The 25,745-nt window shown below is 41.7% G+C and overlaps 1 protein-coding gene across 1 annotated transcript; it reads left to right on the forward strand.

Annotated features, from left to right (window-relative positions):
- Nucleotides 1–1,037: 1,037 nt before the first annotated feature.
- LOC110529420 (solute carrier family 35 member F6) lies at nucleotides 1,038–12,294 on the forward strand. Its single transcript, XM_021611576.3, has 6 exons — nucleotides 1,038–1,686; nucleotides 4,339–4,411; nucleotides 4,610–4,781; nucleotides 6,667–6,882; nucleotides 10,962–11,072; nucleotides 11,392–12,294. Exons 1-6 carry the CDS (start codon nucleotides 1,610–1,612, stop codon nucleotides 11,868–11,870), a joined length of 1,128 nt encoding a protein of 375 aa, XP_021467251.1. The 5' UTR covers nucleotides 1,038–1,609; the 3' UTR covers nucleotides 11,871–12,294.
- Nucleotides 12,295–25,745: the final 13,451 nt, after the last annotated feature.

Here is a 25,745-nt window from a genome sequence, read left to right on the forward strand (position 1 = left end):
GACCACTGATAATCTCCCTCGATCTGGGGCTCCACGCAAGTTCTCACCCCGTGGGGTCAAAATGATCACAAGAACGGTGAGCAAAAATCCCAGAACCACACGGAGGGACCTAGTGAATGACCTGCAGAGAGCTGGGACCAAAGTAACAAAGCCTACCATCAGTAACACACCATGCCGCCAGGGACTCAAATCCTGCAGTGCCAGACGTGTCCCCCTGCTTAAGCCAGTACATGTCCAGGCCCGTCTGAAGTTTGCTAGAGAGCGTTTGGATGATCCAGAAGAAGATTGGGAGAATGTCATATGGTCAGATGAAACCAAAATATAACTTTTTGGTAAAAACTCAACTCGTCGTGTTTGGAGGACAAAGAATGCTGAGTTGCATCCAAAGAATACCATACCTACTGTGAAGCATGGGGGTGGAAACATCATGCTTTGGGGCTGTTTTTCTGCAAAGGGTCCAGGACGACTGATCCGTGTAAAGGAAAGAATGAATGGAGCCATGTATCGTGAGAATTTGAGTGAAAACCTCCTTCCATCAGCAAGGGCATTGAAGATGAAACGTGGCTGGGTCTTTCAGCATGACAATGATCCCAAACACACCGCCCGGGCAACGAAGGAGTGGCTTCGTAAGAAGCATTTCAAGATCCTGGAGTGGCATAGCCAGTCTCCAGATCTCAATCCCATAGAACATCTTTGGAGGGAGTTGAAAGTCTGTGTTGCCCAGCAACAGCCCCAAAACATCACTGCTCTAGAGGAGATCTGCATGGAGGAATGGGCCAAAATACCAGCAACAGTGTGTGAAGACCTTGTGAAAGACTTACAGAAAACGTTTGACCTCTGTCATTGCCAACAAAGGGTATATAACAAAGTATTGAGATAAACTTTTGTTATTGACCAAATTCTTATTTCCACTATTTTTTGCAAATTAATTAATTAAAAAATCATACAATGTGATTTTCTGGATTTTTTTTTCTAATTTTGTCTGTCATAGTTGAAGTGTACCTATAATGAAAATTACAGGCCTATCTCATCATTTTAAGTGGGAGAACTTGCACAATTGGTGGCTGACTAAATACTTTTTTGCCCCACTGTACCTCTTAAACTGTCTGTATCCTACTGACTCGTGTTTTTTAAGAAACTAAATATGCTTCTCTGCATCTCTGCTAAAAATCTGGGTGAAATATTTAAAGGAATGTGAATCTTATTCAGTAGATTTGGTTATTGCTTGCTTTTCTTAAGTCTACCAACCATGCCAGGAGGCATACCAGCTAAGATAGTCTATATATATATATATATATATATATATATAGTCTATCTCACCCATGAATACGACCTGTTCCCTGATACATTATAATCGTAGGTGTCTAAAAGGTCGTTTTTCGGGAACAAAAACGACAGTCCTTCGGACTGAATGACAAGAAGAAGCAACCCGTCGGACTTTGACAAAACCACAACAGGAAACGATCCTTTAACTGCTTGTGCGCACTCGGTCAGCTGACACACTCGAAGTCATGTGATTTCATTCCTGTAGGCAGAGAGAGTGAACACAAGTCGCTGCGTTTGAAACAAAATATCTAGTAGTTGTATTTTCTATCCCGGCACTTCCAACATGGCTTGGACAAAGTATCAACTCTTTCTTGCGGGTCTTATGCTCACAACCGGCTCTATCAACACGCTATCGGCAAAGTAAGTGAACGCTTCATTCACGTTGTCAATTGATTTCACGGTCTACGATGTAGCCAATGGCATAGGCCAGTGTTGAGCATCTGGTTGATCGCAAAGCCATTCCTATTCGTTCAACAAACATTTATGTAAAAAAACAACAACGATAAAGCCTTGGGTCCCTAATTGTGTTATTCGTTTCGCGGTAGGTGCGCTTGATTCAGTAGTCCTAGCCCCGGGAAGGCAAAGTGTTCCAATTTTGAACCATTTTGTGTCTGAAGATAGAACTTTGCCTACCCGGTAGTCCCAGATAGCAAATGAGGTATACCTATAGTTCTACTGCTGGCCAATCCGATAGTTTAGATCACGGAGTCTGCAGTTTCCTCGAGCGATAGACTGTAAAAAGAATACTCAAACGTACAGCAAAGTTGATCATGTGAGATTTGAAACCTTTTTAAAACCGTGACTAGTGACAAATTCGACGAATACAACAAAGAGCTGCTGTTTATATAACTAAATTCATGTTCAAGTTTTCGATCAGAACTGTCACTTTTTTTCAACAGTTTTACTAGTCATTAAATGCGCGTTACCAGCACTGCAGTTGTAATGAATGAGTCTAGCGGTGTTTTGATAAGCTTGCGTTGTTATTATTTGTGGCTTGTGTATTTGTTAATATCGAGGAATATTTCACTTTCTCTGGTTATAGGAGTAACAACCTGAATTGGCGCAGGAGGCAAAGTAATGCAGTGCGATTTAAGTTTCACCAACAGCTGGAAGACTGTGTCCCCTTTTCTCAGCCTATGGCGGGAGAGAGAGGAGGCACTGTAAATCGGGAGAGAGGCAGACTCACCGCTGCTCCCTCCTCTCATACTGACCATCAGATACAGGCCATCAGTCCAGTAAAAATACTATTATTATGCTCACTCAGCTGTGTCTCAAAAGTAATACAAAAAATGATGTATTACCAATGTTCTCATATACCTACAATTTTGAAATATAATTTCAAAATTGTCTGAGAAGAACATTGGCAGGGAAATTCAAGCTTAGCCAATATGCAGTGATATTGTATTGGGCCTATAGCCTACTGCACAAACCTCATTGTTACAGAACTGTTTTTAATTGGATAATGTTGCATAGTCTTACATTTAAGTCATGTTAAAAATAAAAATACATCGGAGCAGTAGATCTCTGCTTGCATTTTGACTCAGAAAGTGATCTCGACTCAAAAGGTTGGTGACCACTGTCCTAGACATCAAGATTTGGGCCACAGTGTTTATTGCACTGTTGAATCCTTGTGAACTGAATTATTGTGGCTCAATGTCTTTGTATATTTTACAGTAGGCTAAATTAGGCGAGGCTACTTGACATTTTATTGTACTTTTGGGAAAAAGCTAGATTTCCATGATGCCATTGTTGTAGGCCTAAATGCCTGTTTTTAAATTGCTTTGGTCAGCAACGAGCCAATCTGTCTGTAAACAATGCCTGGTTGAGAATTAGAAGCTGTATGTTTGCTTACTAGCTTAGCTTAGGTGTAGCCTAAATGCAATGTATGACTACATTTGAAATTGTGACATTTCAAGACATTAGACAAGTGCCAGACACAGGGAGGGAAACCTTTCACGTGGTCTTGCGTCACTGTTGATTAATACATGTATTTTGATGACATGAAGCGTGAGGACACTGCTGTCTCTGCAAATCACATTTGCTTAGTTGCCACAAAAGAAGCAGACTTCTCTAAACTACGGCTTGGCGTCTCAACTTCTCTTTTGCTGTCATGCAAAATGTGATATAAGCTGGGCCTATAGGTTGTAGTTGTGCTACTGTGTGCTCTTATGTCATGTGGAAATGGCACTTTATCAACGTGGTCTAGTCTGGCAAGTCCCATCAGTATGTCTCAAGTCACAACTGTACTGGAATACTGTATAAAATACATGGTTGCTCTTGCTCAGTGCAATGAGACAATGTAGCAAATAGAGAGATCACGTTTCATCTGCTTTCTTTGGGCTTCTTTCCAGAGCGTTCGCCAGAAACCAAACACTTCACTGTCTGTGCTTCACTGAGGAGAATGTTATCTTGAGCTGAGGACAGTTTCCTCTTGTTGATTAAAAACGTAGATGTCAGTAGCCTTTTGAGTTGATTTAACCAACTGTATATGTTATTGGACTTGGCAATGTGTAAATGTAAAACTTTCTCAGATCAATAGCTAAATTCAGTCAATCAAACAGATACTCAACTGGGTACAGTGGTGTTATGGAGCTCAGACTGCTACTGTGAGGAAAGGGCCACATCATCACTTTGAGGCGCTGTGACCACAGCCCTTAGTCTATATTCAATCAGCAAGGAGAACTCACATGCTGGTCATGCCTCTACTGATCAGGCCAATTGGACTATAAACGTCAGTGGGTGTTCAGGTAGCTAGGCACAGACGACTAAGTCACTCATTAACCCCTATGTCACCGTATCATACTTTGAGCATTTGATTGAGTCTGCCTGGAGTGCCAGATGGGTGTGGTTTGAACTTTTGGGGCTATATTGTTGGTTCCATTGCACAAAGCAAGCTCAATCAAGCGCAAGTATTTGAAAGGAGACAGATTGGTCTCATGAACAGATTGGTTTCTGACTGTTAGTGTGACATTCTTGAACAAACTTAATAAACTTTCTCCTGTTCTCCCCCAGATGGGCTGACATGTTCTCCGCAAAGGGTTGCAAAGACTCCCCTGAACACACATTCTCCCACCCGTTTGTACAGGTACAGTCTCCCTTCCCCTCATAAAAAACACAGAATATAACTATATAAGCTAGACCTAAATGAGTTACTTGATGTTTATAAACTGTGTTGATAGGAAGGTCCCTAAATGCTGTCATTGACTCTTCTGTCTCAACTGTGTGTCTCTGGCTCACTGCCCCCCCCCCCCCCCCCCCCCCATTGCTCTGCCTCTCTCTCTAGGCCGTAGGGATGTTCCTGGGGGAGCTCAGTTGTCTGGTCGTCTTCCACATGCTGCTTTGTCACGACAGACGAAGACCAGAGCCCAAGATGAACACGGGCCAGAGCTTCAACCCCCTCCTCTTCCTCCCCCCTGCCCTCTGTGACATGACCGCTACCTCCATCATGTATGTTGGTACGTGATCCGAACATCCTAGATATTTATCTTCATTTTGTGTTGCAGCAGGCTCCAGAGTTTTCTGGGAATGTGTCGCTCGCTGCTTAGGCCACCATTTAATTCCCTCGCACTTTACATAATATTTTCATAATTTGACAATTCACACCAAAAAGGGCTTCCGAGTTTGATTCTTCAAAAATATTCTTAAAAAAACTGCAAGAAAGTCTAAATGATCTATAAAATATTATGGTCAGAGGCACAATTTTAAACTGTATTCCCCTTTAAGTTCTTGTGAAGTGTCTCCCATTTGTTTTAAGGAACTGGACACAATAACCGAGAAGTCACGATTTTTGAGTCATCATAGTGAAAGTTTGTGCTGACTGTCTGTGGACCTGGAATCAATTAGTATTTGCTTTCTTTTGCCAGACATTAATTGCCAGTTGAGACTAGAGGTCGACCGATTAATCGGAATGGCCGTTTAATTCGATTTCAAGTTTTCATAACAATCGTAAATCGGTATTTTTGGACACCAATTTGTCCGATAAATCAAATATATATATTTTTTTTTTACAAAACATTTTTTTACACCTTTTATTTAATCTTTATTTAATTAGGCAAGTCAGTTAACACATTCTTATTTTCAATGATGGCCTAGGAATGGTGGGTTAACTGCCTTGTTCAGGGGCAGAACGACAGATTTTTACCTTGTCAGCTCTGGGATTCAATCTATTAACCTTATAGTTAACTAGTCCAACGCTCTAACCACCTGCCTCACGAGGAGCCTGCCTGTTACGCGAATGCAGTAAACCAAGGTAAGTTGCTAGCTAGCATTAAACTTAACTTATAAAAAACAATCAATCATAATCACTAGTTAACTACACATGGTTGAAGATATTACTAGTTTATCTAACGTGTCCTGCGTTGCATATAATCGATGCAGTGCGTATTCGTGAAAAAGGACTGTCGTTGCTCCAATGTGTACCTAACCATAAACATCAATGCCTTTCTTAAAATCAGTACACAAAAGTATATATTTTTAAACCTGCATATTTAGCTAAAATAAATCCAGATTAGCAGGCAATATTAACCAGGTGAAATTGTCACTTCTCTTGCGTTCATTGCACTCAGAGGCAGTGCATATGCAACAGTTTGGGCCGCCTAATTTGCCAGAATTTTACGTAATTATGACATAACATTGAAGGTTGTCCAATGTAACAGGAATATTTAGACTTATGGATGCGTTAGATAAAATATGGAACGGTTCCGTATTTCACTGAAAGAATAAACGTCTTGTTTTCGAGATGATGGTTTCTGGATTCGACCATATTAATGACCTAAGACTCGTATTTCTGTGTGTTGTTATGTTATAATTAAGTCTATGATTTGATAGAGCAGTCTGACTGAGCGATGGTAGGCACCAGCAGGCTCGTCCAATTTGTTGAGTAGAGTGTTGGAGGCTATTTTGTAAATGACAAGGTACGTCGAGGTACGGTAGGATGATCAGTTTTACAAGGGTATGTTTGGCAGCACGAGTGAAGGATGCTTTGTTGCGAAATAGGAAGCCAATTCTAGATGTAATTTTGGATTGGAGATGCTTAATGTGAGTCTGGAAGGAGGGTTCACAGTCTAGCCAGACACCTAGGTATTTGTAGTTGTCCACGTATTCTAAGTCAGAACCATCCAGAGTTGTGTGTGTGTATATATATTTTAACCTTTTTATTTAACTAGGCAAGTCTGTTTAGAACAAATTCTTATTTACAATGACAGCCTACACCGGCCAAACCCAGACGACGCTGGGCCAATCACGTCCGGTTGTGATACAGCCTGTAACAAGAAATAAAACAAATCCTATTTGAACCAAGGTCTGTCTGTTACCCTCTGTGACTCTATCCTTTCTCCCCAGCCCTGAACATGACGAGTGCCTCCAGCTTCCAGATGCTGCGTGGGGCGGTGATCATCTTCACGGGCCTGCTGTCGGTGGCCTTCCTGGGGCGCCGCCTGGTGGCCAGTCAGTGGACGGGCATCTTTGTCACTATTCTGGGCCTGGTGATGGTGGGCCTGGCCGACTTCATAAGCGGAAACAAGGATGACTCACACAAACTCAGCGAGGTCATCACTGGTAAGAGAGAAAGAATTGTGGTTTGAAGGGAATACTTCCTGTGTCAAAGGTATGCCTGAGTTAGGACACATTGTTAAGAGGGTAGGCTTGGGTTAGGACACATTGTTAAGAGGGTAGGCCTGGGTTAGGACACATTGTTAAGAGGGTAGGCCTGGGTTAGGACACATTGTTAAGAGGATAATGAGTAGCCACTTAGTGGCAAAGGTAGGGTCCTGATCGAAAATAATCTTTCCCTTCATCCACACTTGAATTATTCACAGATCTAACTCATGATTGTATATGTAAAAGCAAGCTTTCCAAAGCTGTCAGTGTAAGCTTAAGTATTGTTGTCCATTAGTTTGCTCCAATTAGGGGAGGGGTGGTAGGGTTATGGGAAAAGAGTAAAGTGTGTGTGTGTGTGTATATATATCTCACACATACTACCGTTCAAAAGTTTGAGGTCGCTTAGAAATGTTCTTGTTTTTGAAAGAAAAGCACTTTTTTTTGTCCATTTTAAAATTAAATTGATCAGAAATACAGTGTAGACATTGTTAATGTTGTAAATGACTATTGTAGCTGGAAACTGATGATGTTTAATGGAATATCTAAGTAGGCGTACAGAGGTCCATTATCAAGCATCTACCACCACTGTGTTCCAATGCACGTTGTGTTAGCTAATCCAAGTTTTCCTTTTAAAAGGCTAATTGATCACTAGAAAACCCTTTGCAATTATGTTAGCACAGCAGAAAACTGTTCTGATTTTAAATAAGCAATAAAACTGTCTTCTTTAGATTAGTTGAGTATCTAGAGCATCAGCATTTGTGTTCGATTACATGCTCAAATTGGCCAGAAACAAAGAACTTTCTTCTGAAACTCATCAGTCTTTTCTTGTTCTGGGAAATGAAGGCTACTCCATGAGAGAAATTGCCAAGAAACCTGAAGATCTCGTACAACGCTGTGTACTTCTCCCTTCACAAAACAGCACAAACTGGCTCTAACCAGAATAGTTAGAGGCGTGGGAGGCCCAGGTGCACAACTGAGCAAGAGGACAAGTACATTAGTGTCTAGTTTGATAAACAGACACCTCACAAGTCCTCAACTGGCAGCTTCATTAATTAGTACCTGCAAAACACCAGTTTCAACGTCAACAGTGAAGAGGCGACTCCGAGATGCTGGCCTTCTAGGCAGAGGTGCAAAGGAAAAAGCCATATCTCAGACTGGCCAATAAAAATAAAATATTAAGATGGGCAAAAGAACAGATACTGGACAGAGGAAGATTGGAAAAAAGTGTTATGGACAGAAATGTAAGTTTGAGGCGTTCGATCACAAAGAAGAACATTCATGAGATACAGAAAAAATGAAAAGATGCTAGAGGAGTGCTTGACGCCATCTGTCAAGCATGGTGGGGGAGAAGTGATGATCTGGGGCTGCTTTTGTGGTGGTAAAGTGGGAGATTTGTACAGGGTAAAAGGGATCTTGAAGTAGGAAGGCTATCACTCCATTTTGCAACGTTGTGCCATACCCAGTGGACTGCGCGTAATTGAAGCCAATTTCATCCTACAACAAGACAATGACCCAAAGCACAGCTCCAAACTATGCAAGAACTATTTAGGGAAGAAGCAGTCAGCTGGAATTCTGTCTGTAATGGAGTGGCCAGCACAGTCACCGGATCTCAACCCTATTGAGCTGTTGTGGGAGCAGCTTGACCGTACGTAAGAAGTGCCCATCAAGCCAATCCAACTTGTGGGAGGTGCTTCAGGAATCATAGGGTGAAATATCTTCAGAATACCTCAACAAACTGACAACTAGAATGCCAAAGGTCTGCAAGGCTGGAATTGCTGCAAATGGAGGATTCTTTGACGAAAGCGGAGTTTGAAGGACACAATTTATTCCTTCAAATAAAAATCATTATTTATAACCTTGTCAACGTCTTGACACTATTTCCTATTCATTTTGCAACTCATTTCATGTGAACTCAGCAAAAAAAGAATGTCCCCTTTTCAGGACCCTGTCTTGAAAAGATTATTTGTAAAAATTCAAATAACTTCACAGATCTTCATTGTAAAGGGTTTAAACACTGTTTTCCATGCTTGTTCAATGAAACATAAACCAATTAATGAACATGCACCTGTGGAATGGTCGTTAAGACACTAACAGCTTTCAGACGGTAGGCAATTAAGGGTCACGGTAATGAAAACTTAAGACACTAAAGAGGCCTTTCTACTGACTCTGGAAAAACACAAAAAGAAAGATGCCCAGGGTCCCTGATCATCTGCGTGAATGTGCCTTAGGCATGCTACAAGGTGGCATGGGGACTGCAGATGTGGCCAGGGCAATACATTGCCATGTCTGTACTGTGACATACACAGTTTACATACACAGAGTTGACTGAGCCTTTAAACAGCTTGGAAAATTCCAGCAAATGATGTCAAGGCTTTAGAAGGTTCTGATAGGCTAATTGACATAATTTGAGTCACTTGGAGGTGTACCTGTTAATGTATTTCAAGGCCTACCTTCAAACTCAGTGCCTCTTTGCTTGACATCATGGGAAAATCAAAATAAATCAGCCAAGACCTCCATAAGTCTGGTTCAACCTTGGGAGCTATTTCCATATGCCTGACGGTACCACGTTCATCTGTACAAACAACAGTACGCAAGGAATAAACACCATGGGACCACGCAGCCGTTATACTGCTCAGGAAGGAGACGCGTTCTGTCTCCTAGAGATTAACGTACTTTGGTGCGAAAAGTGCAAATCAATCCCAGGACAACAGCAAAGGACCTTGTGAAGATGCTGGAGGAAACAGATACTTCTGTATCTTTATCCACAGTAAAACGAGTCCTATATCGACATAACCTGAAAGGCCGCTCTGCAAGGAACAAGCCACTGCTACAAAACTGCCAAAAACCAGACTACGGTTTGTAACTGCACATGGGGACAAAGATCGTACTTTTTGGAGAAATGTCCTCTGGTCTGATGAAACAAAAATAAAACTGTTTGGCCATAATGACCATTGTTATGTTTGGAGGAAAAAGGGTGCGGCTTGCAAGTGTAACAGTATAACTTTAGACCGTCCCCTCGCCCATACCCGGGTGCGAACCATGGACCCTCTGCACACATCAATAACAGTCACCCTCGAAGCATCGTTATCCATCGCTCCACAAAAGCCGCGGCCCTTGCAGAGCAAGGGGAACTACTACTTCAAGGTCTCAGAGCAAGTGACGTCACCGATTGAAACGCTATTTAGCGCGCACCGCTAACTAACCGTTTCACATCTGTTACACAAGTACGCCATCCCAACCATGAAGCACGGGGTGGCAGCATCAGGTTGTGGGGGTGCTTTGCTGCAGGAGGGACTGGTGCACTTCACAAAATAGATGGCTACATGAGGAAGGAAAATGATGTGGATATATTGAAGCAACATATCAAGACATCAGCCAGGAAGTTAAAGCTTGGTCGCAAATGGGTCTTCCAAATGGACAGTGACCCCAAGCATACTTCCAAAGTTGTGGCAAAATGGCTTAAGGACAACAAAGTCAAGGTATTGGAGTGGCCATCACAAAGCCCTGACCTCAATCCTATAGAAAATGTGTGGGCAGAACTGAAAAAGTGTGTGCGAGCAAGGAGACCTGACTCAGTTACACCAGCTCTGTCAGGAGGAATGGGCCAAAATTCACCCAACTTATTGTGAGAAGCTTGTGGAAGGCTACCCGAAACGTTTGACCCAAGTCAAACAATTTAAAGGCAATGCTACCAAATACATTCAGTGTATGTAGTGTATGAGTTTAAATGTATTTGGCTAAGGTGTATGTAAACTTCCGACTTCAACTGTATCTGTAATATTAAAGCTGATCTACAACCTAAAAAATAAATAAGTGTTGTCTGATCAGTGATTACCCAAAGGAAAGTTGGAAGGAAGGATACATTTGAATGGTCTTCAATTCAAACAGGGCCCATGATGTAGTTGGAGTCAATATTTACTTTTTACTATTTACATTTTACTTCTCCAGAGACTTGTTTTCCCTCAGCAGCAACATCTTGCCAAAACAAATATCCAATGAGGAACTATCATGTAAAGGCCATCTCTTCTGACCCCCAGGTGATCTTCTGATCATAATGGCCCAGGTCATTGCGGCTGTCCAGATGGTTCTGGAGGAGAAGTTTGTCTACAAGCACGACGTTCATCCTTTACGGGCCGTGGGCACTGAAGGTACAGTGAACATATACGTTTCTGGGTGTATGCATTGGGTTAATGTATAACTCTAGCTACAGAATGTAGCAGTGGTGTTTGTACAGCTTTGAGAGTGAAGCTTACAGTGAAGATATGCAAGCGTAGCAACCAGATTTTTACATGTGTAAGTAGTACTTAGTAACCTGTTTGACATTTATCTTTTGTTTCTGTGGAAATAATCATAATGTCTGTGTTGTCACCTTTAGCGCTGTATCAAAGACAGAATGTTTGTAGCTCGTTAGTAATTCATCCAGACTCCATTCATTTCCACCCTCCTCCTTCTCCTCCATCTCTCTAGGGTTCTTTGGCTTCTTCATCCTCTCGCTGCTCCTCATCCCCTTTTTCTACATCCCGGTGGGGAGCTTTAGCAACAACCCCCGACACGTTCTCGAGGACGCGCTGGACGCCTTCTGCCAGATCGGCCACAACCCCATGATCATCTTGGCGTTGCTCGGCAACACAGTGTCCATCGCCTTCTTCAACTTCGCCGGCATCTCCGTCACCAAGGAAATCAGCGCCACCACGCGCATGGTGCTGGACAGTCTGCGCACCGTGGTCATCTGGGTGGTCAGTCTTGCTCTGGGCTGGGAGCAGTTCCATGGTTTACAGGTTCTGGGTTTCATTGTGTTGTTGGTGGGTGCAGCGCTTTATAATGGGCTTCATCGCCCCCTGCTAGCCAAGATTCCATGCTGCGCCAACATGGTGGAGGAAGAGGAGCGCAACCCGGCAGAGAGGGCAAGACTGCTGGATGAGGGAAGGGTGCAGGAGGAGACCTAACTGACATGATGAACTTGCAAAATGCTGAAAGTGGTGGTGATGGTGAGGGGAGCGGGGTCTGACATCGATATGATAACCTCGCCATACTCCTGACCACACCGGGGGTGTGTGACATGAAGACACCACATTTCTCAGATTACTGTACAAGACCCAGTCTTTAAAACCGTGTTCACTCCTGGTAGTAAATTTCAGGTGACATGTTTATAGGATCTTGGAATAGCCTTCTTTATGGCTTGTTGCAGCATCAGTTAAATATGTGTGTTAATGGTGGCAGGTATTTTATAAATCACCAAAACATTAAGCATAACACCGTTTTGATAGAGTGCCATACTGTGGTCATTGATAGATACAATCACAACTGAAATTGTTTGCACACTTTATAAAGATGAGCAAAAACAACTAAAATAAATCATACAAATACTGAGCTATATTGTTTTCTATTTTTGGTGGGAAATTATATTTTATACTAATACAATTACTCAGATATATGATTTTGTTTAACAAGTCATAAAAAAAGCTAGAACGTTGATTTAAAAATGTAAACCTGAACTTCCACGATGTGGGTCGAATAGAGACCTAAGTTAATACAAGTCCATGATTTCATACCAGGGGAAGTCAGAAAGAGGTCAGTACAAATGTCAATGTTCCCTCTTTAGCAGAGACCACAATTGAGCCAACATTTATTTATTTATTTATTTCACCTTTATTTAACCATGTAGGCCAGTTGCGAACAAGTTCTCATTTACAACTGCGACCTGACCAAGATAAAGCAAAGCAGTGCGACAAAAACAACAACACAGAGTTACACATAAACAAACGTACAGTCAATAACACAATGGAAAAATCTATGTACATTGTGTGCAAATAAGGCAATAAATAGACCATAGAGGCGAAATAATTACAATTTAGCATTAACACTGGAGTGATCGATGTGCAGATGATGATGTCCATGTAGAGATACTGGGGTGCAAAAGAGCATGAGGGTAAGGAATAATATGGGGATGAGGTAGTTGGGTGTGCTATTTACAGATGGGCTATGTATAGGTGCAGTGATCTGTGAGCTGCTCTGACAGCTGGTGCTAAAAGTTAGAGGGAGATCCAAGTCTACAGCTTAAGTGATTTTCCAAGTCGTTCCAGTCATTGGCAGCAGAGAACTGGAAGGAAAGGCGGCCAAAGGAAGTGCTGGCTTTGGGGATGACCAGTGAGATATACCTGCTGCAGCACGTGCTATGGGTGGGTGTTGTTATGGTGACCAGTGAGCTGAGAGAAGGCGGGGCGTTACCTAGCGAAGACTTAGATGACCTGGTGCCAGTGGGTTTGGCGACGAATATGTAGTGGGGGCCAGCCAATGAGAGCATACAGGTCGCAGTGGTGGGTAGCATATGGAGCTTTGGTGATAAAACGGATGGCACTGTAATAGACTGCATCCAATTTGTTGAGTAGAGTGTTGGCTAATTTGTAAATGACATCGTCGAAGTCAAGGACCCGTAGGATAGTAATTTTTACGGGGGTATGTTTGGCAGCATGAGTGAAAGAGGCTTTGTTGCGAAATAGGAAGCCGATTCTAGATTTAATTTTGGATTGGAGATGCTTAATGTGAGTCTGAAAGGAGAGTTTACAATCTAGCCAGACACCTAGGTATTTGTAGTTGTCCACATATTCTAAGTCAGAACCGTCCACAGTAGTGATGCTAGTCGAACGGGAGGATGCAGGCAGCAATCGGTTAAAGAGCATGCACTTAGTTTAAATAGCATTTTAAATGCAGTTGCAGTCCACTGAAGGAGTGTTGTATGGTGTTGAAGCTCATTTGGGGGTTTGTTAGCAGTGCCAAAGAAGGGCCAGATGTATACAGAAGGGTGTTCTCTGCGTACCGGTGTATCAGAGAATCACCAGCAGCAAGAGTGACGACATGATATATACAGAGAAAAGAGTCTGCCCGAGAATTGAACCCTGTGGCACCCCCGTAGAGACTGCCAGAGGTCCAGACAACAGGCCCTCCGATTTGACATCCTGAACTCTGAAAAGTAGTGGGTGAACCAGGCGAGGCAGTCATTTGAAAAGCAAAGGCTCTTGAGTCTGCCGATAAGAATGCGGTGATTGACAGAGTCGAAAGCCTTGGCCAGGTCGATGAAGACGGCTGCGCAGTTCTGTCGATGGTGGTTATGATATCGTTTAGGACCTAGAGTGTGGCTCAGGTGCACCCATGACCAGCTCGCATAGTGGAGAAGATACAGTGGGATTCGGAATGGTCAGTGATCTGTTTAACTTGGCTTTTGAAGATTTTAGAAAGGCAGGGCAGGATGGATATGGGTATATAACAGTTTGGTTCTAGAGTGTCTCCCTCTTCTGAAGAGGGGGTTGACCGCAGCTTTCCAATCTTTGGGGATCTCAGACGATGCGAAAGAGAGGTTGAATAGGCTACTAATAGGGGTTAAAACCATTTTGGCAGATCATTTTAGAAAGGGATTGTCTAGCCCATCTGATTTGTAGGGATCCAGATTTTGCCGCTCTTTCAGAACACCAGCTGTCTGGATCTGGGTGAAGGAGAAGAGGGGGGTGGGCTTGGGCAAGTTGCTGCAAGGGGTGCTGATATGTTGGCCAGGGTAAGGGTAGCCAGGTGGAAAGCATGGCCAGCTGTAGAAAAATTCTTATTGAAATTCTCATTTTTTTTTTTAGATTTATCAGTGGTGACCGTGTTTCCTAGCCTCAGTGCAGTGGGCAGCTGGGAGGAGGTGCTCTTATTCTACATGGACTTTAGTGTTCCAAAACTTTTTGAAATTAGTGCAACAGAAAGTACATTTCTGTTTGAAAAAGCTAGCTTTATCTTTCCTAACTGACTGAGTATATTGGTTCCTGACTTCCCTGAAAAGTTGCAGTGTTTGTAACTTTTCAGTTTTACAGCGTGAATAGAGCCTTTAGACAAGATAATGCAACATGGAACTTGCGAGCTATTGGTTTCATGCTTTTTAAAATGGTTTTCCATTATTGCTCTGTACATTTTACCAACGACCACAGTTAGCTGAAATGTTCCCCAACGGATACTTGTTGAAGACATTGTTTGAGTGCCAATATCAATGCACTACCTCAAGTGTGATTTGGGATCTATGATTCAATAATTCCTGCATGATTGCATTGGTTTTGGCTATATTATTATATTCATTCACTGGCTCATTATCACATGTAAATGTTGTAAAAAGCACATGCTTCTTGGTATATCTTTTTCTATCATTGAGTAGCGTTTGTAAATATAGCTGGCGCCATCACTAAGGCTTTGCCATAGATTAAATAGGTTAGTTGAGCAGCCAACAGTTTTCGGGACATAGAATATTAATGTTTAGGCTTTTTTTGACACCTATGCTGCACCTTTTGATTAGGACATATATATTTTTGTGATTTGCAGTGTCATGTGAAATGTTGACTGGATACAATGAACTTGGCTTAAAAAAAGGGAAATGGAGAGGGTTTTTGGTGAAATGCTTTTTAAAATAATGTAATAAAATGTTTTGTGTGGAGAATGTGCTAGATTATAGAATTGAAATGGGTATTATTTCTACATTATGAAAAAAAACAAAAACAGTATAGTAGCAATTCTGCACTAAAGGTTATTCATGATACAATTGTGGCAAAAATCAGGCATCATAACTTGGCATTCCGCTTTAATGTCCCTTTGAACTTCCACTTGTAATATACCGAGGTAAAGTTGGTTTTATATTCAACAGACATTCGCAAATAGCCCTTTTAAAACTGTAAAAATCAATAACTAATTCACTTTGTCACATTCATAAAACTACATGTGATTTATTCTATAAATGTCTAGCATACTTTTACAACCTTTGTTTTGAGTAAAAATTCCAGTTTTGATTTGATAGAGGGCATGTAGTCCGTCTAGAGGGCGTGTGGTCAAAGTTCTAACGAGTCTGTTATACCCTATTAGAAGGGGCCTGGCAGAAAATTCTGCATCTTCAGTCATATTAAATTAGATTACAGGAAAAAACTATGTGATGAAGACGTCAGGCCTGACTAACAAAGAAGACCGGTGGATGGATCAAGAAGACCAAGAGGATCAACATGGACATTCCACAGTGGAGATAAGAAAAACTAAGAGCGAACCATAACGTGTGTGTGTATTAGCATGGATACTGAAAGATACCAGAGGGTGGATTAAAAAAAAAAACACTAACATAAGAAGTAAAGGGTACATGTTTGGTTTTTGGGCTAAATGTATACATTATGATTTGCTTCTGAACTGTATGTGAACCCCTCTGCAATCTACTGGCACTAACCATTACAAACTAGGACTTCAACCAGGCTGTCCCTATGCTATTTGCTCTCTATTCCAGAACTGTAAATGAATATAACCCTGTTTATGTTTTTGATGGTACCATTCAGCTTGTCTGGGGATGACAAAGAAGGACGCAAATAGAAAACGATTGGAAGGGGCCTCTTTGCTGATAAATTAGAGACATGTAAATAAATGACTGTTGTGCCTTGTAACTACTTTAAAATGTGGAACTGTTGCACAAAAAATGCGAACATTGATTTGGCATAACATTTAACATTGTAAACATTGTACAACTTTATGTAAACATTGTCTAACTTCATATAGAGCAAATTGCACTTCAAATTAACATTTATTTAAAGTTATTGCAAATAAATGCATATTTTCTCTTTTTCTGAGACAATCACTGAATTAGATTTCTTAATTTCAAATATTGCATTTAAAGATCATGTATTTCTATCAAATCAAAACTGGAATTTCTAGTCAAAACAAAGGTTGTAAAAGTATACTAGACATTTATGGAATAAATCAAACCTAGTTTGATGTTTCTGACAAACGGTGAATTAGTTATTGATTTATACCACTTTAAATGGAATTTTATAGATTTTATGCATTTCTGTCATGTCAAAACTGGAATTTCTATTCAAAACAAAGGTTGTAAAAGTATGATAGCATTTATAGAATAAATCATACATAGGTTTATGTTTGTGGCAAACAGTGAATTACAGTTGAAGTCAGAAGTTTACATACATTTAGGTTGGAGTCATTAAAACTCATTAGCTCTTACAACCAGGGAAGAGTAGGGGAAATCAAGGAGAGCAGCATTTAAAGTGTCCAAGTCCAATTGTCCTGAAACAACTAGGTGTTTCAACACACACTTCATTTCTAATGGATCAATGCCGTGTTTACTGTATAAGATTAAAAACAGGGAATTCAATTAGCTTGTTCTTTCTGTTTATACCATATGTTGTGTTAAGTCTGTTTCTTAAGAAGTCAGTGCTGGCCTTTTCAATGTCACAGCATTGTCGAATATGTCTGTCCAATGTCCTTTGCACAAAAACATCCTCATTAAATTACATATGCATATTGTCAAAAGTACATTCACAATGTCTACATTCGCTGAATGCAAATCCCACCCACTCTTTAAATCCACAGAGCTCATGTTGAGCTGACGGCACCACGTTCATCTGTACAAACAATAGTACGCAAGGAATAAACATGGGACCACGCAGCCGTCATACCGCTCAGGAAGGAGACGCGTTCTGTCTCCTAGAGATTAACGTACTTTGGTGCGAAAAGTGCAAATCAATCCCAGAACAACAGCAAAAGACCTTGTGAAGATGCTGGAGGAAACGGGGACAAAGTATCTATATCCACAGTAAAATGAGTCCTATTTCGACATAACCTGAAAGGCCGCTCAGCAAGGAAGAAACCACTGCTCCAAAACCACCATAAAAAAGACAGACTTCGGTTTGCAACTGCACATGGGGACAAAGATCATACTTTTTCGAGAAATGTCCTCTGGTCTGATGAAACAAAAATAGAACTGTTTGGCTATAATGACCATCATTATGCTAGGAGGAAAAAGGGGGAGGCTTGCAAGCCGAAGAACACCATCCCAACCGTGAAGCACGGGGGTGGCAGCATCAGGTTGTGGGGGTGCTTTGCTACAGGAGGGACTGGTGCACTTCACAAAATAGATGGCTACATGAGGAAGGAAAATGATGTGGATATATTGAAGCAACATCTCAAGACGTCAGTCAGGAAGTTGGGTCTTCCAAATGGACAGTGACCCCAAGCATACTTCCAAAGTTGTGGCAAAATGGCTTAAGGACAACGAAGTCAAGGTATTGGAGTGGCCACCACAAAGCCCTGACCTCAATCCTATAGAAAATGTGTGGGCAGAACTGAAAAAGTGTGTGCGAGCAAGGAGACCTACAAACCTGACTCAGTTACACCAGCTCTGTCAGGAGGAATGGGCCAAATTTCACCCAACTTATTGTGAGAAGCTTGTGGAAGGCTACCCGAAACGTTTGACCCAAGTCAAACAATTTAAAGGCAATGCTACCAAATACATTCAGTGAATGTAGTGTATGAGTTTAAATGTATTTGGCTAAGGTGTACGTAAACTTCCGACTTCAACTGTATCTGTAATATTAAAGCTGATCTACAACCTAAAAAATAAATAAGTGTTGTCTGATCAGTGATTACCCAAAGGAAAGTTGGAAGGAAGGATACATTTGAATGGTGTTCAAATGTTGGCCAGAATTCACCCAACTTATTGTGGGAAGCTTGTGGAAGGCTACCCAAAAGGTTTGACCCAAGTTACACATTTTAAAGGCAATGCTACCAAATACTAATTGAGTGTATGTAAACTTCTGACCCACTGGGAATGTGATGAAAGATTAAAAGCTGAAATAAATCATTCTCTCTAGTATTACTCTGACATTTCGCATTCTTGAAATAATGTGGTGATCCTAACTGACAGGGAATTTTTCCTAGGACTAAATGTCAGGAATTGTGCAAAACTGAGTTTAAATACTTTTGGCGAAGGTGTATGTAAACTTCTGACTTCAACTGTAGTTATTGATTTATACTGATTTAAATGGCATTTTATAGATTGTATGTATTTCTATCAAGTCAAAACTGTAATTTGTCCTCAAATCAAAGGTTGTAAAAGTATGATAGACATTTATAGAATAAATAATACCTAGCTTGCTGTTTATATGACAAAAGGTGAATTAGTTATTGATTTTGTCACGTCCTGACCATAGAAAGCCTTTATTTTCTATGGTAGAGTAGGTCCAGGGCGTGACTAGGGGTGTTTAGTCTAGTTTATTATTTCTTTGTGGGGTTCTAAATTTATTTTTCTTTGTTGGTGTTTGTGTTTGATTCCCAATCAGTGGCAGCTGGTAATCGTTGACTCTAATTGGGGATCATACTTAAGTTGCATTTTGTCCACCTGTGGGTTATGGGATATTGTTTATGTTTAGTTGCCTGTTAGCACTGAATTGTCGTCACGGTTCGCTTATTCTTTATTGTTTTGTATTTGCTTAAGTTTCACTTTATTCATTTAAATATGTGGAACTCTATGTACGCTGTGCCTTGGTCCGACCATCATTATTTCGGACAACGTGACAGATTTATACCGCTTGAAATTGCATTTTATAGATGTAATGTATTTCTATCAAGTCAACTGGAATTTCTAGTCAAAACAAAGGTTGTAAAAGTATGCTAGACATTTATAGATAAATCATGTCTATTTGATGATTCTGTGACAAATTGTGAATTAGTTATTGATTTTTACATTTTTAAATGGCTTTTGCCAAATGTCTGAATGTCTGTTGAATGTCCGAATGTGTGACTATAAAACCAACTTACCTCGGTTTGAAATATGGACTCTGCAGTAGGGGGAAACAGCAGCACTGTCCACCCCATGGCCATTGTTATTGTTTTGTTGGCCGAAGTGGGGAGTGTCATGCATCAGGGTAAAACATTGTATTTTTTTTGCTGTGCAATGATGCCCAGGGGACAAAAAGTTTGCAGTAACTTTGTTGTAATATCGCAAAGGGATGTGGCCGTTTCACCATTAATGATTCCAGCTGTAATGTGTAAATTAATATCAAATCCAGTGCAGGTGTCACCTGTGTCCTATCAGACCACCAGCTGCATTTAATGTCAGCCTGATCCTTCCTGCTTCCATGGAACTGCCTCCCTAATGGTTTAGGTCCTTATTGAGGTCAGAGGTTAAACCCGAGCATAACCTATGTAGTAGGATGTCCCTTGGGGGTATCCGTACCTATGTAGGGATGTTTAGGTTAATAAACAGGCTGGAGCTAGTACCTCGTTGTCGGGCGTCCTTATTTTAGATCATACTACATGGTGTCAGAAATGGTTTTAAAATTCACATAAACGTGAAGGACGTACCAAGTAAATCATACATTCAGGCTGTTTCAAAGCATGGAGGGCACAGTGTTGGAGATAAAACAGCGCATATCATTATTTTGCTAGCTAACGAGCAAGGACTAAATTACTGCTAAGCAACATGTTGCAAGAGGAAGAAGCTGGCGGGATTTCAGGGTTTGCGACTCCAAGTTCAACGGGCTCTGGCGCAAACACGGACAGGCCAGTGGCTAGAGTGCTGACGAATTTCGCATTAGTCCCCCGGAGAATTTTGTTTGTATGGACATTCAAAACTGGCCGAAATGGATCAGGCGCTTTGAAAGGTACAGGGTAGCATCAGGCTTAAACGTGAAAAATGAGGCATTTCAAGTTAATACACTGATCTACTCTATGGGTGATGAAGCCGAGAATATATTAAACGCTTCAACGTTGACTGAGGAAGAGAAACTTAACTACAGTGCCGTTTAAGACTGTTTTGAAACGCATTTTGTAGGGAGACACAACATTATTTTTGAGAGAGCTAGGTTTAATATGCGCAAACAGGAGCAGGGTGAAACCACCGAAAAGCTGATCCGAGATCGGATTGTAGTCGGAATAATAAATATATAACTTTCTGAAAAGTTACAGTTGGATTCCCAGTTTACCTTGTCCAAAGTTGTAAACCAGGTTAGGCATAGTGAGACAGTGAAAAGACAGCAGACGATACTGCGCGACAGCAGCTCCTTGCAGAACGAAGAGAGTGGGGAAATGCATGCATTTTCATACAGAGCTAAAAAAAAAAGGAGGGGAACACAGAACAGAGACAGACGTGGAGAAAACAATCACAGACAGCACCAGTAGCTAGTTCAAGTGTTTTGTCGCAAATGTGGGAAATCCCCTTTCCACAGATGGGAAGATTGCTCAGCAAAGGATGCGGAATACAGGAGAGGACACTTTTCAGCTGTTTGTCGATTAAAGCAAATGCATGAGGTCTCAGAGGAGGTACAGCAGGACAGCATCTTTCTGGGAGAAGTAAAGGGAAACAATACTGGCTGGCATTCAGACATTAAACTCAATGGGGAGGTTGTGTCATTTAAACTAGACACTGGGGCAGCAGTGACAGCTATTCCAACTAGGCTGTATAGCTATAGCAGAGATGGCCCTTTGCTCTCTACAAACAAACAACTGTTCAGGCCCAGTAATAAGATTTTACCAGTGGTAGGACACTTGGTGATTAAACTGGAGAGTAAAGACAAAAGTGCCATCCAGCCTGTCTTCGTCATTGACTCTCTGGCCAGACCGTTGCTGGGGCTGCCAGCAATTGAAGCATTGCAACTCATTGAGAGAGTGAGTGAACTGGAGGACCCAGGTGAGGTTTTCAAAAATAAATTCCCCAAAGTGTTTTCTGGTCTAGGAAGGATAGAAGGTGACTACATGTCCCAGCTGTTGGAGGGGCTGAGTGGCGTCATAGTCCACGCGGACGATGTGCTCGTGTGCGGAAGGGACAGCAGAACATGATGTAAGGCTCACAGCAGTTCTGACCCGACTCCAGGAGACTGGCCTGACACTCAATGAAAAATGCACTTTTGCACAATCAGAGGTCTTGTTCTTGGGACACAAAATCAGTGCAGCTGGAATAGAGCCGGACCCGGAGAAGATCAGCACCATCACAGATATGCCCAGACCCCAGAATGTGGCTGAAGTCAGGACCTTCTTAGGCATGGCCACATATGTGGGTAAGTTCCTCCCACAGTTCTCAGATACAACCAAACCTCTGAGAGACTTACTAGCCAAAGAGAATGACTGGTCATGGGGTCACATGCAACAGGTAGTCCTCACACAGATGCAGGACAACATGGAGTGGCGTCCAATAGCATGCATCTCCCAAAGCTTATCCGACACAGAGCAAAGATATGCTCAAGTGGGGAAGGAGGCGTTGGCTATCCCATGGGCATGTGAAAGGCTTAGCCAATACCTTATAGGCCTGCAGTTTACAGCAGAGACTGACCACAAACCACTGTTGGCTCTATTAGGGACAAAGGCACTGGACGACTTGCCTCCCAGAGTACTGCGCTTCCGCCTCAGATTACTGAGGTTCACCTACAAGATGGTGTATGTGCCAGGGAAGGCACTGATCACAGCAGATGCACTCTCCAGGGCCCAGAAGAGGAGCAATGTCTAGAAGGTGAGGTACAGGTGTCCATTAATGCAATAAGGGACAGTCTACCTGCATCTCAGACCAAACTGCAGCAGATTGCAGAGGAGCAACAACGAGACCACATCTGCCAACAGATAGTGCAGCAGTGCAAAAAGGGATGGCCCAGGCAGGAGGAACTGCCTCAACTGCTGAAGCCCTATTGGGTGCATCAAAGTGACTTCCACTGTAATGGAGACCTTCTCATGAAAGGACAACGGATAGTTATCCCAGAGACTCTACAACCAGAAATGCTAGACAGAGTGCATGATGGACACATGGGGATAACCAAATGCAGACTGAGGGCTCAACAATCAGTGTGGTGGCTTGGTCTGAGTACCCAGATTGCCAAGCTAGTGGCCCAGTGTGAGGTCTGTACAAAATGTCAACCTTGTTATCCAGAGCCAATGATGGCAACGGAGCTGCCAAAACGGCCATGGCAAAAGGTAGGGGCAGTGGTTATGCATGTTGAGTTCTTGTTCATGGGAGAGGGGAAGATGTAGTAGGATGTCCCTTGGGGGTATCCGTACCTATGTAGGACATACATTAGGTTAAGTTAGGTTAATAAACAGGCTGGAGCTAGAACCTCGTTGTCGCGCGTCCTTATTTTAGATCATACTACAACCTCAATGCCAACTCCAACCATCTCCAATAGACTAACTGCAGCTGGCTCATCTGGAAAGTCCAGTTAGTGACTGATCATGTGTTTTCTCAGATTTTGTGGTGCCATTAGATTGGGTTTCCCCCTACAGGAAACTGAAAGTTAATATTTCCATCAAATGTCAATGACTTGGTTGTAACATATGTGGTAATGTAGTAAAATGGCTATGGCTTCAACTCAATCCAATATAATTTTGTTCTGAAAACCTGGGTATGCCTGGTCATTCAAGCTCAAAGTTTTCATCCTAAGAGTAGAAGACTTAATGTAATTTTAATGGCCGATTCTGAAAAGAGAAATGGGCTAATTGGATAAACTACGCATGCTTAACAAAAGAAACCGCGTGTGCTCCCATTTTAAAACTTACCATTTAGCCTAAAATGGAACAATGAAACTGAATCGAAAGTGTCTCTTTAGGGGCAGTTCAGTTCCACAGCAGACTGTCAATTCACAAGTGGACAGCTGAATCTTTAACATTCTTACCACAGCTGAACTTGTGCTATGAGGAAAGACAAATAGATTGTTTATTGGGATAAGTTAACGGGATGAATCCCACCTGTCGTAAATTATTCGCACTTGACAAGCATGTTGTGCATTAGCCTAGGCCTACGTGTTGAAGTGAAGATGCGCCTGGTCCAAAATATTCTCACTGCTCCTGGATTGAACGAGTCTCATGGGCTCTATATTGGAACCCTGTTCGACTGGCTCACACTCAATGCACTATACATAGCCCAAAGTGTTATCCGGATTGAGATGTCGTTGGGACGTGCAGTGATGATTTAGAGAAAAATAGCATGTTTTTCTACACATAACTGAACCCAGGTCAACAGATTTTATTGCATCGCCCTCAGCATCCGAGTCTGACTGACATTTTGTTTAAGTTTTCCGTTATTTATGTGCAATATTCTACAGTCACTGCCATAAAGCTCATAGATAGGCCTATGTCTCTACGGCTGCGTTTACACAGGTAGTCTAATTACCTGACCCCCCCCCCCCCCCACTAACTGCGTCTTCGACCAATCACGTTAGCTATTTTGCCAATAATTGGTTAAAAGCTCAGGTTTGGTCTGCCTGTGTGAAAGCTGTCTGATCATTTTCATTTTTTAGATGCCAGATTGTTTCTAAGAACCGCCACTAGATGACAGCATTTTGTTAAAGTTGACCTGTGTATTGAGTTTATTATGCTATAATAAGGACCCCAAGTAAAGACCTGCATGAGGACCAGAATGTCTGATCACATAGTTGAGCGCATTAAAAAAAACAATCATGTGCATAACAGATGGATTTATGACCAAAAAATGTATCCGATTTCAAGAGTGGTGTTAGACTATATTAAAAGGATGCAGTAGATACTGGTGCCTAATCGGTGAATAAGTAGTGTGTTTGATTAAAATTGAGAGGCTCTGTGATAATAGTTTAGGTGATCCCATTATCTTAGTAATGTAGTCTAAATAATTTATAAATAGGGTATCATCACGAGGCTAGGCCTGCACCTTATAAACATTTTAATAAAGGCAGTGTTTTAAGTGTGTGTTTTTTTACATTGAACAAAAATATAAATGCAACATGTAGTGAGCATTTCCCCTTTGCCACGATAATCCATCCACCTGATAGGTGTGGCATATCAAGAAGCTGATTAAACAACATGACAATAAAAGGCCACTTTAAAATGGGCAGTGTTGTCACACAACACAATACCACAGATGTCTCAGGTTTTGAGGGAGTGTGCAATTGGCATGCTGACTGCATGAATGTCCACCAGAGCTGTTGCCAGAGAATTGATTGTTAATTTCTCTACCATAAACTGCCTCCAATGTCTTTTTAGAGAATTTGGCAGTACTTCCAACCAGCCTCACAACCGCAGCCCAGGACCTACACATCCGGCTTCTTCGCCTGCGGGATCATCTGAGGAGTATTTCTGTCTGTAATAAAGCCCTTTTGTGGGGAAAAACTCATTCTGATTTGCTGGGCCTGGCTACCCAGTGGGTGGGCCTATGCCCTCCAAGGCCCACCCATGGCTGCACCCCCAGCCCAGTGATGTGAAATCCATAGATTAGGCCCTAATGAATTCATTTCAATTTACTGATTTCCTTATTTGAACTCTAACTCAGTAAAATGTTTGACATTGTTGTATGTTGCATTTATACTTTTTTAAATGTGTGTGTGGGCCTGAAATCTGTTGATTGGATAATAGAAAATTATTGTCTTCACATTACATATTATAATTTTATAACATGTAGTTTACTTGCCCAAAAGCCTCAATTTAATAACCCTTCTTTGGAAACGATAGCCTCTAGAGATAATTATTATTTGACAAGCAATAAACACATTTAATGTAATATAATCACTTTAATTTATTTAAATAGCATGAATAAATTCAATTAGACTACTGATATGCACAAGGCACTAGAGTTTTCATAGCACCAAAGTAGTTTGACGTGCCTCCAAAGTAACTTATTTGCATAATAAAACAATTGGCTACTGTAGTATCTGTATATGGACAGCAGATAGCCTAGCGGTTAAGAAGCCGCTTCGGGATGGTAACCGAAAGGTCGCTGGTTCGAATCCCCGAGCCGACTAGGTGAAGACGTGTCGATGTGCCCTTAGGCTGGCACGAGAAAATATGTTCTGAAAGGCAATTTATATTAAAACGGTACATGAAATATAAGGCGCTTGGGATAGTGTGGAAAACTATTACTGTTGTGTTTTTAACTGGATCCATGGATGTTCTCCTCCTGACCTCTTCTCCCTGGGGTGTGATCCTGATAAGTGAAAGTGCATTGTTGCCTTCTGTGGCTGTCCAGACGTCCATAATGAAAACTGCACAAAAAAAGGAAACGCTGATTTATTGATTAGAGAAAA

Source organism: Oncorhynchus mykiss, chromosome 8 (genome assembly GCF_057628025.1).
Source record: "Oncorhynchus mykiss isolate SJ-2025 chromosome 8, ASM5762802v1, whole genome shotgun sequence".
NCBI classification, from domain to species: domain Eukaryota; kingdom Metazoa; phylum Chordata; class Actinopteri; order Salmoniformes; family Salmonidae; genus Oncorhynchus; species Oncorhynchus mykiss.

What these genes read in the sequence shown, in the direction of transcription:
- LOC110529420 (XM_021611576.3), top strand. Translation starts at nt 1,610, where the DNA reads ATGGCTTGGACAAAGTATCAACTCTTTCTTGCGGGTCTTATGCTCACA. An exon ending in TCTCCCACCCGTTTGTACAG is followed by an intron (nt 4,412 to 4,609) that starts GTACAGTCTCCC and finishes CTCTCTCTCTAG; the next exon opens with GCCGTAGGGATGTTCCTGGG. An exon ending in ACGGGCCGTGGGCACTGAAG is followed by an intron (nt 11,073 to 11,391) that starts GTACAGTGAACA and finishes CCATCTCTCTAG; the next exon opens with GGTTCTTTGGCTTCTTCATC.